This window comes from Platichthys flesus, chromosome 23 (genome assembly GCF_949316205.1).
Source record: "Platichthys flesus chromosome 23, fPlaFle2.1, whole genome shotgun sequence".
NCBI lineage: Eukaryota > Metazoa > Chordata > Actinopteri > Pleuronectiformes > Pleuronectidae > Platichthys > Platichthys flesus.
The window spans coordinates 12,547,009-12,561,687 of NC_084967.1; the positions used below are offsets into that span (position 1 = coordinate 12,547,009).

The following is a 14,679-nucleotide window of genomic DNA, read 5'->3' on the forward strand; positions in this document are numbered from 1 at the left end:
AAATGAATGTAACTCAAATATTTTTTAGTATTATTACTTTTACTTTTGTTTACTTCCAACCCCAGAATAATAACAATAATAAATATAATTCCACAATGTATAACATAATATATTATCTCTATATATAATACATGTATAATAATAATAATAATAATACAATTTCTAGGAGTGCAAAGCCCTTATTTGTTTACATTTCTTAAAATGTATTAGCCGAATTAACTATCAACAGTTAGTTCTGACTAGTGATTGTAGTAATGACGCCAAGTGTCACTGAATTACTCTAAAACTTAAAAAATCTTAAAAAGCAGTTCATTCCCAGGCAGGTTCTGCAGATCACAGTCATTAAGAATCTACTCTGGTGTGAAGCCCAGGTTTCCGAGGGGCAGTGAAGGCAGCGGGAGCCGGGTTAACGCTATGCTGACGTGTCGCAGCTCCTGCTCCGGAAGTCTTTATTTCAATTTTCCTACGCGCTCGTGAAGCGGCGCCGTTCACTCCCATTCATTTCGGCCCCTCGGACCCGGAAGCGCTCGCACTGCTGTGTGTACGCATGGCAGAGCGTGTTTCCGGTATAACGTGTGTGTTGATCGGTGCTCAGCCCTTTTTCCCCCTCGGCTTCCCGTAGAACAGTCACTCACTTCAGGGTCCCTGCTCCCTCACCTGGACACCCCCTCAACGGCGTTACTCCTCTACCCGGCGGACATGGCATCTGTTTCGGCACCAGCTCAGGCGGCCCCCTCTCCGTCTGCTCATCTGCAGCGGGGGATCGTGAAGATGGTAGGAAACCCTGAGCATGTAGTGGGGGGACACACAGTCAGTTAGCTTCGTTAGCCTGGGGGGTTGTGGGGGTAGGGGAGCAATGGAGGCTAAAGTAACTTCCCCTGAGCTAACGTGGCGATTTAAATCCACTTTTGTGCTGAAAGCAGGTGTTGACACCGGGTCTCGAACAAATGTCAGTGAACGGTCAGCTCACCCGGCAGCATGTCGGCTAACCCCGGGCTAGCTAGCCTGCTACTCACGTAGCTCCCCTGCTAATGAGCTGGATTGACATTAGCACACGTGAGCTATCCTGATATCCTGCCAGTGGCAACCTAAACTGACAGTTTGACAGGAAGTCCGATGAGCCCAGTGTTCCCAGAGCCACTTTATTCCCATTTACAAACTGTTCAAACTAGCCGGACACTCATGTCAGGCAGGGACTCGGCTAGTGCAACGTCAACAGATGTTCAGGTTCCCAGGCTAGCATGCTAACTAGCTGTTAGCGGCCACTTCTTCTGCAACTTGATTGAACAAAGTTTTTGCGTCTGAGGCGTCGCGGAGCTTATTTGATTTTTACAACGTTCACACAAAACGGAATCAGTCAAATCATTGACTTGATTTAAAGCGTGTTGCAAATCAGCGCTTAGCCACCTAGCCTGAAAGCTAACACTGTATTCTTTTATCCCCCTCCTGGAGTCCCCCCCCCCGTTGGAACTTATTTAAAACGCTGGTTGTTGTGTTTTATGAAATCGTGGAAGTCCAGTGTGTCATGGTGGAGCTGGTTGATGTGTGTCAGAGCTTCCCAGTCGCTGGCTGGGTTTCCTCTGTGTGCAGAGCGACCACAGGAAACTGACACGTAGCTCCCAGCTCTCTTTCCCCCCCTATAATCTCCCACTCGTGTTGGCTGGGCTGCAGCCGCTGCTCCTGTTACTTCACCTTCCCTCCAGCCAAACTCGATCAGACCCCAGGGAAAGGTCATCCTTACCCTCCCAAAAAGAGCAAGCACACACACTGGTCTATGTTGTATGCATCTGAATGGTTACCTTCTTTAACCTGTGGAAGTTTCCCCCCCACTGTCTGACATGGGACGACCCCAAGCTGTCACTTTAAAGAAGTAATTTGCTAATGGAGATACTGACAATACAAAGCGTTTAAGTACGAGGTGACTGAAAGACAGAGTATTGAAGCCAAAAATATATACACACAGATTTAAAGATAAATAACTGAAGCTATACAAAGTTGAGCATTAGACTAACAGCCTCTAATAATGTGGTTCAGCAGACCTACGTGTATTTAGAACATTACAAGAGTGATACTAAAAATACAAGACTAGAGATATCAAAACACAAATCAAATATAGATAAGCTTAAGCATTAACTTATGATATGGTAAATGTGTCGGACGCTCATATTTCGTCATATCTGAGGAGTTGTTAAAGTTGCCTTCAGGGAACTCCACTGATCATAGTTGACACAGGGAACCTGTATTTTCTGTTTGTAGAATCAGATTTGTCTATGAACTGATTTGATTAAATAAGGCTTTAACATAATTTTTAAATCCCAGTTTAACACATTGAAACAAACAGATTTAAAGCAGATATCTGGTTTTACACATAGGGATCCAACAACAATGTCAACCTTTACCACAAAGTAAATTTCATCAAAAGCAATATCACAAAAGTCCAATCAATAAATCAATCAATCAGCAAAGTGAGGAGGAATAACACAGAATTGATCGACCTCAGATTTGAAATCTATGCTCCTAAAGAAGAGTTATAACTCACAACCTTCACTCAGCGGGGGAAATCAGTCCTGAATCTTAAATATCGATGTGGGGGCCTCAGTCCTGTTACATTGTGTCTCTCGTGCACCTCACCAGAGAACCTACTCAACCCACCCAACCACACTCGTCTCCAGGCATTTGAAGATGGGCTGTTTTTAGAAGTGTGCGAGCTGCTGTAAACAGGTTGACATCGGTGTCCTCCCTGGAGAAAGATGTGTGCGTGAGAATAGGTTACTCTCTTGTGGGTTTATCACCAAAGGAGCTGAGGGGGTTTTGTGAAGATCATTAAAAGCGTATCTTTAGTGCACTGAAGTCAGAGTTTAATATGATTTTGCAGATTGAATCTTTGCTTTCTCCAGGATTTTAAATGATTTTTCACACAATGTAAATAATCTTGTAAGGTAGTAGAACCCACATCCAATTCAGTCATGTGTGTGCCTCGAGAAACGTGAGCATGGTGTCCTGCAAGGCCTTGTGGTACATTCCAAGTTGAACGTGGCCGTTTTGTCAACACAGAAAGGAGGGGTAGCGCCTCTTTTTCTTTTCCCATGCCTAGTTGGCATTTAAAAGACCCAGGAGCCTTCCTGCTGAGCTCTACACTAGTGGGAACCCAGTCAGTCAGTGGGTAACGGTGCTGATATGATGGAGGAGTTTATCTTGTCCACATCTTAGATCAACAGCCCTCAGTGATGCTCCCGGCAGACACTCTGGAGAGTCCGCAGATAAACGGTGTTTGCTCAGATTCGTGTAAATGCCACGGTTGTCAAACCCAAGAGTAGGTTATCTATTCTTTTTTGTGTGTTGTATTTAGCGGTGCTATCAGTTGGCGTGATCGCGTTTGAATGACAGACTGTCACCACAGCAACGTCTGGCTGAAGTTTGTTTCCGTCTCCACGGCTGTAAGAGTTTCGAGCTGTTTTCCTGCTCCGCCCTCAAAGCCTCAGCTAATTTGAAGCTAACATCCACACAGGAGTTAGGGGCTTACAGTGATCCTCTCTATATTTACCTATTTATTTTCCTGCTGGGCTTGTTTGTGTTACACCAGATTCAGATCAATCCAGCAGGATCCACCCTCCGTGCTTACCAGACTGACTCTTGTCACAATGTAAATGCAGATATAACACTTTACTAAATGCCCCAGAGTGTGTGGGTGTGTGTTCTCCGAGAAGATAAAAACTGAAAGCCACCTCTGGCTTCCCCCTCTAACACAGGAGAGGTGTTGTGGTCGTGTATCTGCTCCTGGTGTATTGCATAATCATTTTTGTGTTTAAAGATATGACCCACATTTTGCTGATTTGAAACTCAGGCTAGGATCTCCTCCAGCTGACAAGTTTTTCCTCTTGTCCTCTCTCCAGGTCTTGTCGGGCTGTGCTATCATCGTGCGGGGCCAGCCTCGAGGCGGCCCACCCCCGGAGCGGCAGATCAATCTCAGCAATATCCGAGCGGGGCCCATGGCCCGCCGAGCCGCTCAGGGCCAGCCCGACACCAAGGACACTCCCGATGAGGTGAGTCCCTTTCTGTTTGTTTGTTTATATTTGTGTGTTTGGCAAAGGCAGAACAAGGTCCTACTAAGTAGCGACCCCCCCCCCCCCCAGCACACTCTGATATTGCCAATGTGGTGGTGAATGCTGATGTGTACGTCCTCGTTTTTTACTGTCACCTGACTCTTCTATCCTCTTTAATTGAGCAGTTGTACCATAATTAAGCATGAATTTGTATTCAGACCATGTTTGTTTGATTAACTATGAAGCCTTAAGATAAACACGTCGGCTCTCAGTTCAACTTGAGGCTTTGAGATATCGCTCTTGTAATTTGACATTTTCTTATCAGTTTATTCAAGGCAGCCAAATGTGACTTATCTCCTTTTTTGGGGGGGGATTGATTAACATCTGCACGACTTGACTGTCTGCTGTTTATGTTTTTGAATACTTTTTCCAATTAGGCTTTGACAGATGGTAACGGCTCTTTATTTTTATCAGATGAAAAAAGAAAGATAATTCCATTTAAACCAGCTGACAGGAATACTCTGCTTTGACGGTGATAATATCACAGTGAAAAAGCACTCAAGCTTTTCCCCAACATGATCATCACGCTGCTAATTATCGCATTAAACGAAACTTGTTTTTTTTCACCACGCACAATACACATCTGAAATGAAGGATTGCATTTTTCACAACAGCAATATGTCTCTGCTTAGTTGTTTAATTCTGCTGCTGCTGATGAGTCAAACTGCACCATTAACTCCTGATGGGATCATGATGTGGGAGTCTGCATTAATATTCCTGTCTGTGTTGCAGCCGTGGGCCTTTCAAGCCAGAGAGTTCCTGCGGAAGAAGCTTATCGGCAAAGAAGTTTGCTTCACAGTGGAAATCAAGACCGCACAGGGCAGAGAGTACGGCATGGTCTACCTGGGGAGAGGTGAGTCCACTGTCGGGTTGCATTTCTCTGTCTGAGCCTGACCTGAACTTGACTGGTCTGCTTTATGGGTCCGAAACCCGACCCCCAGTAAATAAGCTGCCCTGAGTTTGTGTTACCCTGTAGCCAAGGTCCTTGGTTATTGCTTGCTTTGCACCTGACCCAGTGATTAACGTGACCTGACATTTATTTCAAAGGTTTTGTCTGAACCCAGTGCGACCTAGACACTCTCGGGTCAGGTTTCCTCACACTAGTCCATTGAACCTTCTAAACTCAAAAACTGGCCCTGACGTATGTCCACAAACATTATGGATGAGAAATACAGATGTTGTGTTTCCTTTATTAGTGTTAGTCAGTGCCAATGTTAGTATTACTGACTTCAACTTTCTTGCAACGGGGAAATAATATGTAACATTTGCAGAATTCTGGGTTTTGAGATTACTATCATGATTTCATGATTAGCTTCTTCCTGGCAAATTAGCTGACCTGAAGAACCTGCCGTGTAATTCTAACCGTATTGTTAATATGGTAATAATACACCTTAAAATGAAATGATGATAAAATGACTCCTTTCCTCTGCCCTCTCATTTTAGACACAACAGGCGAGAACCTCGCTGAGTCTTTGGTGAACGAGGGCCTCGCCACAGTCCGCAGGGAAGGAATCAGAGGGAACAAGTGAGTTGTCTTTGTCTGAGCTTCATGCTCTCTGCTTCTATCTGTTGAAAGGCTTCACATGCCGACTGAAGTACACCAATATTATGACCCTTTAGAGATTAGAACAAAATTGTGCTGACTTGGGAGATCTTGTTGTCAGAAATCAGTTTTTGAGGTTTGCATAAGGTTTGTTTTAATGCTATAATAACACAGTTGACATGACTTAGTCCGTGGGGTTTGAATTCATTTTGACGTCAAAGCTTGTTTTGTTTCCTCAGAAATTAGGAGGAAATCACTGTCAGCAACTTGATCTAATCTCCTGCCTGCACAAGCTTACAGCAGCACAACACTTAATAAGCTGTTGCGGGAGATAATATATGTTTTCAGCTGGGGCACTGTAGAGAATTGAGATAAAGCCCATGTGTCCCAGATGGGGGCAGTATTACCCTGCTGCTGCTGCTGCCGCTACAACAACAAGGTCCCTCTGAAGCACTCATCTGCCACATTGCCCTTAAGAGCTAATCCCCTGAATACGCTCGCACACCCAGCGCTCTATACGACTCTATAAGTGCTGCATAGCCCCCCCAGTGGCAGCGTTTGCACATTACACACATTACAAGCAATTTTACTCGTGCTGCTACATTTGTATCCTCCAACGTGAACAGAGACAATGGGAATACTGTGCCACTAATGGCCCATCTCGAGCATCCTGTGCACCGGCCCAGAACAAGTGCTAATGTAAACGATGCTTTAAGAGTAAGTGGGCATCATTTAGTCAAAGGGGGGAGGCCCATTACTCAGTGAGGACTTCAGGCAGCAGTTTGTCCCCCAACGATTCCAAGCCTCCAATATCATTACCCCTCGTGACTGGCCACGCTGATCCCCCCCCTACTGTAATGTGGTGATAATTACGGGGGCGACGATAACGATGATGGCTTCGGAAAGTGCCGTTAAACACGTGCTCCGAAACGGACGCCGACTCTGGGAAAGCGGTCAGCCCACCGACGCGTTAAAGAGCCGGGGTCATTGTTGAGCTGTGTAGCAGGGCAGGCTGAGGCCCAGATGTTTCTGGGCTGGTTCCCGTTGGATTTTTTTTTTAGAGCAAAAACAGGAACAAACAGGAAGTGACTCACAAATCTTGACTTCAACGTTACACTTTGAAAGCATTTGATCTCTTGCTACTCAGCTGCAATAAGCCACAGTTTCTAGGCGACGTGAAGTTTGAAAGAATTGTGATTTTTCTTCTGTCTCGGGAAGAAGTGAAAAGACAGATTTTTACATTCATCAGTCTTCTGACTTTGTCCCTGACCTGGAGTCTGTTAATCAGACTGCTTTTCAATCAGAGAACTCCACTGATGGGGGTTAAACTCTGAAAAATTGTCGGATGCCACTTTTCCTTTGACGAATTCGACAAAAATCACAGACAGCCGGGTTTCAACAGAGGAGACACATTTACATGGACTTGAACTGTGCTCTCTAACTCCACCGTTGGAGCCATTTTAATCCAGAGAAGTGCTGATATAGAGGTGTAGACGTCTCGAGGGATAAGCTGCTCTCGTTTGGGCATTGCCGCTCACTAGACTGCTTTCAGAGAAGTCTGGACATTTCCGGACGGGGCTAAATGTGAGAACGCAAACGTCTGACTCAGTTGCTCGGCACACTGTCAGCATTTTGTACTTTGAGTTCCCTACTGGAATGTCCAGAAAACGTCAGTGAGTGAGAACACAGCAGGAAAAGGTGTAACTGCCGATGCCAGTGTCGATGTGCTCTGAGTTCTCACATCAGATCCGGTCGCCTGGTGCCACCCTTCACCCAAACGTTTTCCTGTTGTCGTGAATGTGTCGGACCCGAACAATGTCCTGCTGCATTCTTCATTTGTGAAAGGCAACCTCCAGACAATGTCAACAACATTGCGCCTGCAGTTTGTGTCTGAAAGACCCTCATGGGGTGGAACCTCTCCAGTCCAGGTCCACACGGGTACAGGACTTCCTGCACCATTTCCACACTGTACAAAGTTAACAAGGAGTTGTAAAACCGGTTCAACACTTTGTATCTATTTCAAGTGCTTGACTATAAACACAGGAGCCCCATGCAGATGAAAGATTTAGCCTTCAGCGTGTTCGCATATAGGAGAAGTGTAAAGTTTCCTTCCTCCTCGTCTCGCCCAGTTATTGCACTTTCTTACCCGTCAATATCTGTTTTGAATCGAAGCGAGTTACGTCGGTTGGAGGGATTTGCTGACATATTGAAAGAAACCAGTCGGCTCGGAGACATGGATAAGTTCACTATCATCTGCCTCCACACATGGATTTATTTCTATATCTAAATCAATCTCTGCTTCTGGGTTTCTTTCCGTTTATTTCCGTGGCTTTACAATGTCTGCTTTCCTTGATTGCATTGTTGGCACCTCTCACTCTGCTCCTTGTAGCCCTCTGTTATTGTCTCGCACTCAAATTCTAAGAAGCTTAAACACAATTGACTTCTTACAGAAAGTTTGGCTATTGTCGCTCCGTAAGCAAGAAAGTGTTTATTAGTTAAATCAGCATAAAGGGGAAGGTGAGCTCGAGGCCATTTTGGAGATTTTTTGCCCAGCAGGGAAAACGGCTGTAACGCAGGTTGTGCGTTTGTGTTGCTGTTTTCAGACATGAACTCAAGCAGCAGGAGATTGTGTTCACGACAACAGGAAAATGCAGGAGGCAGAACACAATGTATATATTCTACTGTGGAAATTGCGTTTTTGTGTTTTCAGCATATCGTCGCTGGTTTTGGATTTTGTTGTCCTACACTTTCTTTGGCATCTTCTCCATGCATTGTTTCTTTTTAGTGTCACCATCACTCCCAGTTGCGCGCTCTGGGCTGGTTTCATTCTCTGGACATTTTACTGGAGGGAAAACTTCTGGAAAATTAATGTAGCAACTGACTCTGACATTTGCATTCTCACATGCAGCCCCTGTGAAAATGTCTGGACCTCAGTGCATTTCTGAATGCAGCTAGTTTATCAGTGTGTGGCATTTTAATTGAGCCCCACTTTGTTGCATCACCAACGCGTAAAAACATATTTTTTGGCAGCCAGATGTAGAAATATTCATTTCAATCACTTCCACATCTCGCGTCAACATCGCCTCCCCCCCACATCAAGCGGGTAGAATTCACTTCTCGCTAAAACAAACGCCTGGTGGCCATTTGAAGATCTGAATAATTCAAGTTGTACAAGGGCCCTTGTAAAGCATCAGGCGGCACCGTTCACAGAGCCAGCGTGGACGGATTGTGGTGCCGCGTGGTTTCCTGTTTGAAGGAGCCGTCAAACGCTGAGATGGATCTCTTTAAGCAGTTATAATCTATCTGGTTTGCCTCTCCAGCAGCAGTGTGGTTTGTTCAGGAGCAGCACTTAGTCCAACAAAGCCGGAGTCTTGCAGCTCTTTTTAAGGAGCACTTAAGTACATTTACGTTTAGATCCCCTGACACCTCAGACCGCTGCTGTAACTCTGCGTACCGTGACGAGTCCAACACAACAGATGTTTTTGTTTCGCTTTGCCCACAAGACGTTGTAATTCTTGTATTTGTGTATTGGAACAGGGGCTTCTGTAGACCATGTGAAACAGAGCATGTTAAACTTAACAGGGGGTGCGACCCCGCAATCAAAACCCCCTCTGCTCGTTAGACTCGGCGCACATCCCCTTTTGTGACTGGTGTGAAATTAACTGCAACCTGTTAACAGGCCGAGCTAACTGTGTTATTGTTGGAGTGGGTTGTTAAAGGCGCTTTTATGACACTCAGAGACTCTGTTACAGAACTGTGACCTCGTTATGAGCGGCGATTCAACTGGAACTAGCGCAGCGTCAGTGCAGCTGTGTTCATTAACGGCATTTTCGTTTTCCAAAGCGTCTGTGGTTTAAGTTTCCGTTTCAGTTTCGCTCGGCTGCAATAAAATGTTCAACTTGAAAAGAATAAGTTGGTTGAAAAACAGAAGCAAAACTTCTATTCACTGAGCAAGTAGAGAGAAAAACATCGTACCGTAGAGTTTCTTTTATTGTGTCTTTAACTTCCCCTCTTCATTTGTGTGAACAGTCCAGACCAGGCCAGACTGTGTGAATTGGAGGACCAGGCAAAGTCTGCCAAGAAGGGCCAGTGGAGCGAGGGCGGCGGCTTGCACACCATCCGGGACATGAAATACACCATCGAGAATCCCCGCAACTTCGTCGACTCCTTGCACCAGAAACCTATTAACGGTAAGGGAGTGGTATATACACTGAAAACAAAAACACCTATATAAAAGCAGGCACAATATTACATAAGCCTAATTCCTATAAAAGCCAAATTTCAGAAATCCAGTTATTTCCCTGAAGTTTATTCACTCTAAACTTCCAGAGATGTACTGGCTCAGGGTGTATCTCCGTTTGCTGGCTCATTCCCCCAGTCCCTCATCTCTGACCTACCCGAGGTGAAACATGCCGCTCAATTAATTTCCAGATGACCGTCGTTAACAGGAGCTCAGCTCATTTCACTACCCTTTAATTGAATGGGAAAGTGAACAGGGCAGGGCGTCGTTTTGGTTCTCTCCATTCCTTTATTCCTTGTCCTTACCATTCATGAGAGACCATCAGGGTTCTTTCGGAATTGAAGGCAGCAGTTCAGTCCAAGAGGTTGTAAAAGTCCGGTGAGTGGCTGTGACAAGCTGAATACCAATATCCCCCACATCTGCCTATGCAGGCGCACACACAGACACACACACGAGCGCACACACATGCACACACACGAGGTGTACACAGAAAGCAACAGGTGAGTGATATGCTTTCAGGGACAAATACAATGTCGTACCTCAGAAGCTTTTCAAGAGAAATGACCCTGCCTCAAATTTTGATATGCTGCATATGACACTGTCAGAACCTTAAAGTGACAGGCCACCAAAATAATTCACCTTTAATGGGCTTGACAGGTGGCGGTCGAATAAGTAGTGTATTATCCTGGGATCGAAATTAGGGTCAATAGGTTTTTCATGTTATCAAGGTGATATTCACAAATGAGTCCAAAGTGTGACGTTGAAAATGAAGTCCTGTAACTTGTTTGACCTCTGATTGGTCTCTACTTTGTGACTGGATTGTCATCGTCCAATCGGGTTCAGGTGTTATATGAAGAATGCAGGTGCGACCCCTTGTAGCCCCAGACTAGTGAGTGTTTGCTGAAGAGACGTCTTGGTTGAATTGGATCACAAAGTCTCCCGAGGAGGGCGTAACATTCTCCACTTTGAGAAGCACCAGCAAACGATCCTCTAGGAAAAAAAACACCCAAGTGTCACTGTTCAGTCGGACGATCACAGGTATTATTCTTTTGAAGTCAAACGAGCCACATGTGAAAAGAGAACACATGCTCTGACAGTCTTCCCAGGTCCAAGTACCATTAGAACAAATCCATTCTGGGTATGATTAGTCTGGTCTGTCTGACATTTGCCGAAAGTGTTGTTGTGTTTCACCCCGGACGCCTAATCTCTCAATCCCCGCCTGACATTTTCTGCCATAGCACTTATAAACAAGTGTTACATTAGAGCCTGATTTCTCTGCTGCTCTTCTTCTCCTGCCTCCATCACTGCTTAATTCTGTTGTCCTTCCTCCCTTGCAGCCATCATCGAGCATGTGCGTGACGGCAGTGTTGTTCGTGCCTTGCTGCTCCCCGACCACTACCTGGTCACCGTCATGCTGTCTGGAGTTAAGGTAACAACCGGAACTGGATTATAGTCAAGTGGCCTCAGTAACGAGAAGATGTTAACACAAATGAACGCACCGTCCCTTCTTTAAGTCTGTGTTTGTCCTCGCAGTGTCATGTCCGCCCCCTCTAAATTCCCCCCCATCCGTCTCTTTCACCGAGTCCGGCTCTGCCGATGGATCATTCACGATAACTAATCCGTTTCATCTCCCACTTGAAGATATTAAATCCATTTCAAGGTGTTCTTTTCCCTCATCGTTCAAAAAGCTTGCCCGTTGTGTTTATCTGTCTGGCGATTTGCCACGCTCAAAAAGAAAATACAGATAGGATGTAAAGCGAGTGACACGTAAAAGAGGATAACGGCCGTACAAAGAAAGAGCAGATCATATCAAAAGTGCAAAGTGTGTGCATGAAAACCTCAGAACAAAGGGTTGACTCCACGGAATTGACAAATTGCATGCTAGTCTTGCAGTGGTTCTCATAATCTGTTTAAAGACACAATTTAGTATTTACCAATGCTTGTAAAAAGACCTGATTGATTGAGGCACAGCACAAGTTTAATTGTGTTGATGTTTGTGTACCTCTTCTGTCTCCAGTGTCCCTCGTTCAGGCGGGAACCGGAAGGCGGGGAGACACCAGAGCCGTTCGCAGCAGAGGCCAGATTCTTCACCGAGTCCCGGCTCCTGCAGAGAGACGTTCAGATCATCCTGGAGAGCTGCCCCAACCAGATCATTCTGGGCACCATCCTTCACCCGGTAGGCGGCAGGAATCGTCGATGGGCTGTGGCTGTTCGGCCTCAATTCTTCCCCTGTCCACTGATCTTTTATATCTGTCCCTGTCATTGTTTTTCTTCCAGAACGGGAACATCACAGAGCTCCTGCTGAAGGAAGGGTTCGCCCGCTGCGTGGACTGGTCCATGGCGGTTTACACCCAGGGAGCCGAGAAACTCCGAGCTGCTGAACGGTGTGTGGCTGCTGCAGAGCTATTAGCTGCTCACTGACAACTTTATCTTTGTTAGGTCCCTTTTTTTTTTATAGAATATTTGAGAAGCCTATTTTACATTAGTTCACCTTCTGGAAATGGCAAGATCTGATGAATACTTAGAGAACATGCAGATTCTTGAGATATTGGAAGTACTTGTGGGAAATTAGAAAGTCAATGTGCAGTGACAGATTTATGCCACCACTACTCGAAATGAACAATATCCATTCTGCTGAAGTGACACTTTCTCTTCTGTAGCACTTTTCCGGCCTCAGGAATAATGTTTTCAACACCTGATTAAGCTCTTTTATGTTCCTAATACATGGATAATGGTGGGGACTACGACTGCCGGTTATGTTAATGTGAGTTTTGTTCTTGCCAGGTCTGCTAAAGAGCGCAAGGTCCGCATCTGGAAGGACTACGTGGCGCCCACAGCCAACTTGGACCTGAAGGACAGACAATTTGTTGCCAAGGTGAGTTGGTTTTTATTATGTGTGTCTCATTAGGAGAAGGTGCTGGTCTGTACTGGTCTGAATCGCTACAGTTCAAACGTATTTTGACACCGAGCTGAGTTTGCATCGGTTGATTTGTTTGTGGCCATATCACAATATCCTCCCTGATCACCACGTAATGATTTTTTAATTTGGTCAAATCTCCCCTCACAGCTGCGCTCGTTCATTCAGCCCCTCCTGGCTCGCTCGCTCCTATTCTCCCTCCCAGTCTCTCTCTCTCCTGCTTGTGCCGACACACATGCAAACACGGACACATCTGCCAAGTCAGACTAGGTGAAAACAACCCTAATTTGGTTTTCGCACACACAAATGACACATCATTATTTACACAAAGAGCGGGGAGGATGCATTTCAATACCTGCTGTAAACAGGCAAACAAACCGTCCACTTGGGATCAGATCTATCAGGACGTGGCCTTTGCTTCCATTGAAGTGAGGTGTCACAGACAAAAAGCTGGAGTAAAGCATCAAACTCTCAACAACGACATGGAGACATTATACAATACGACCAAGACCCGGCATTAGTGCCATAAGTAAGCCGGTCGTTTGCTTCCACTTCTCGATGTCTACCGCAGTATTTCCAATTTTCTCCCGAAGACTGCAGCAAAAAAGTAGAGCCACTTTGCTCCCTCTAATGAATTATATCCTCCCGACACCTCTTATTTTCACATTTGCAACTCCCACGACTGAATAAGAAGAAAAATCCCTTCGCTAAAGGTAAGAAGAGGAATGCTTAACAGAAACCTTGAAGCACTCCCCAGTCAAATTAGGGCCAAATCGCTGGCGTATGCTGTCGCGGTGGCACAGAACGACCCCTAACAGCCGAGAACTGGAGATATTAGCTTTGGAGGTTATTGGCCAGAGCCTCAGGGGGACAGGAAGTGTCCTTATTATAAAGTACAGGGGAGTGCACTTCCTCCAAGAAGTCAGCATGCATTAGGTCAAATCCAGTGAGATGGACTCCTCGATACATCCCGGTAATACAGTCTAACCTTATTGTCACTGCGAGATGACACATTATTGGTTTCCGATCCGCCGCTTTAACGTAGTAAAAGCAACTGCAGCCTTAAAACATCGGCTTTGTGTTTTCAAATCTGGTCTCCACTGGGTTTCCCTTCACCCGTCCACCCTGCATTTTCTCTATATTTCTCAAGGAATGTTTAAAAAAAAGAGTAAAGTTTAATATCCCCAAAGTTTGTCTTTTGTGTGCGTTTGCTCCCTCCAGACCCCCGAACTTCTAAGACCCTGAAAAATGAATGGCTAGCCGCGGGCTAACATAAAAGGTGTTGGTTTGGCAAACTGCTTACAGAATGAATTTGATAAACCGCGCACACATAAAGAAGCAACTGTATGTATATTTTATTTCCTGAGTCAGAGGGAAGGGGCTAGAGAAAGGATAAAACATTTATATTATCAGTGTGAGCTGCTCTCAGATCTCTCTGAACCCCCCCTTCAGTAAAAGAAGGCTGGATGTGGGCGGAGGGAAGGGGGGGGGGGGGGGGGGGGGGGGGAGGGATTTGGCGGTGCATGAAAAAGAGGCTGCAGAATAAAAGGTAGAGGGTTAGAGAATAAAAACTGAAAGTGTGAGTTTGTGCTGGGAGACTTAAAGGATGAAGGATGAAAAGACACGATAAGTAAGAGTCAGAAAAAAAAACACCTAATCAAGATCCCTGCGACTGCGCATGTCCTTTTTTTGTTCTACTGCTCTGTTGATGCCCCCAGTTAAACTTTGATGCACTTTTTTTTTATATCCACACAACTTTTCTGTCCTGTTTTCCCGTTGCAACCAAAACCCCCCCCCCCCCCGAAAGAGCCACAGAGGAGGCTCGCTGTCCGTCAGCTGCTGCTTCACTCATCGTTTGTTTTCAGGGGGACGCCAC

At 45.5% G+C, this 14,679-nt stretch overlaps 1 protein-coding gene across 1 annotated transcript in view; it reads left to right on the forward strand.

Annotated features, from left to right (window-relative positions):
• Positions 1–570: 570 nt before the first annotated feature.
• snd1 (staphylococcal nuclease and tudor domain containing 1) overlaps positions 571–14,679 on the forward strand; it is a 164,660-nt gene continuing 150,551 nt past the window's right edge. Inside the window, exons 1-9 of the mRNA XM_062382358.1 lie at positions 571–774; positions 3,894–4,043; positions 4,836–4,956; positions 5,547–5,628; positions 9,676–9,836; positions 11,224–11,315; positions 11,904–12,062; positions 12,164–12,270; positions 12,671–12,761. Coding sequence (XP_062238342.1) covers positions 700–774; positions 3,894–4,043; positions 4,836–4,956; positions 5,547–5,628; positions 9,676–9,836; positions 11,224–11,315; positions 11,904–12,062; positions 12,164–12,270; positions 12,671–12,761 — 1,038 coding nt within the window. The 5' untranslated portion in view covers positions 571–699. The remainder of the gene's footprint in view (positions 775–3,893; positions 4,044–4,835; positions 4,957–5,546; positions 5,629–9,675; positions 9,837–11,223; positions 11,316–11,903; positions 12,063–12,163; positions 12,271–12,670; positions 12,762–14,679) is intronic.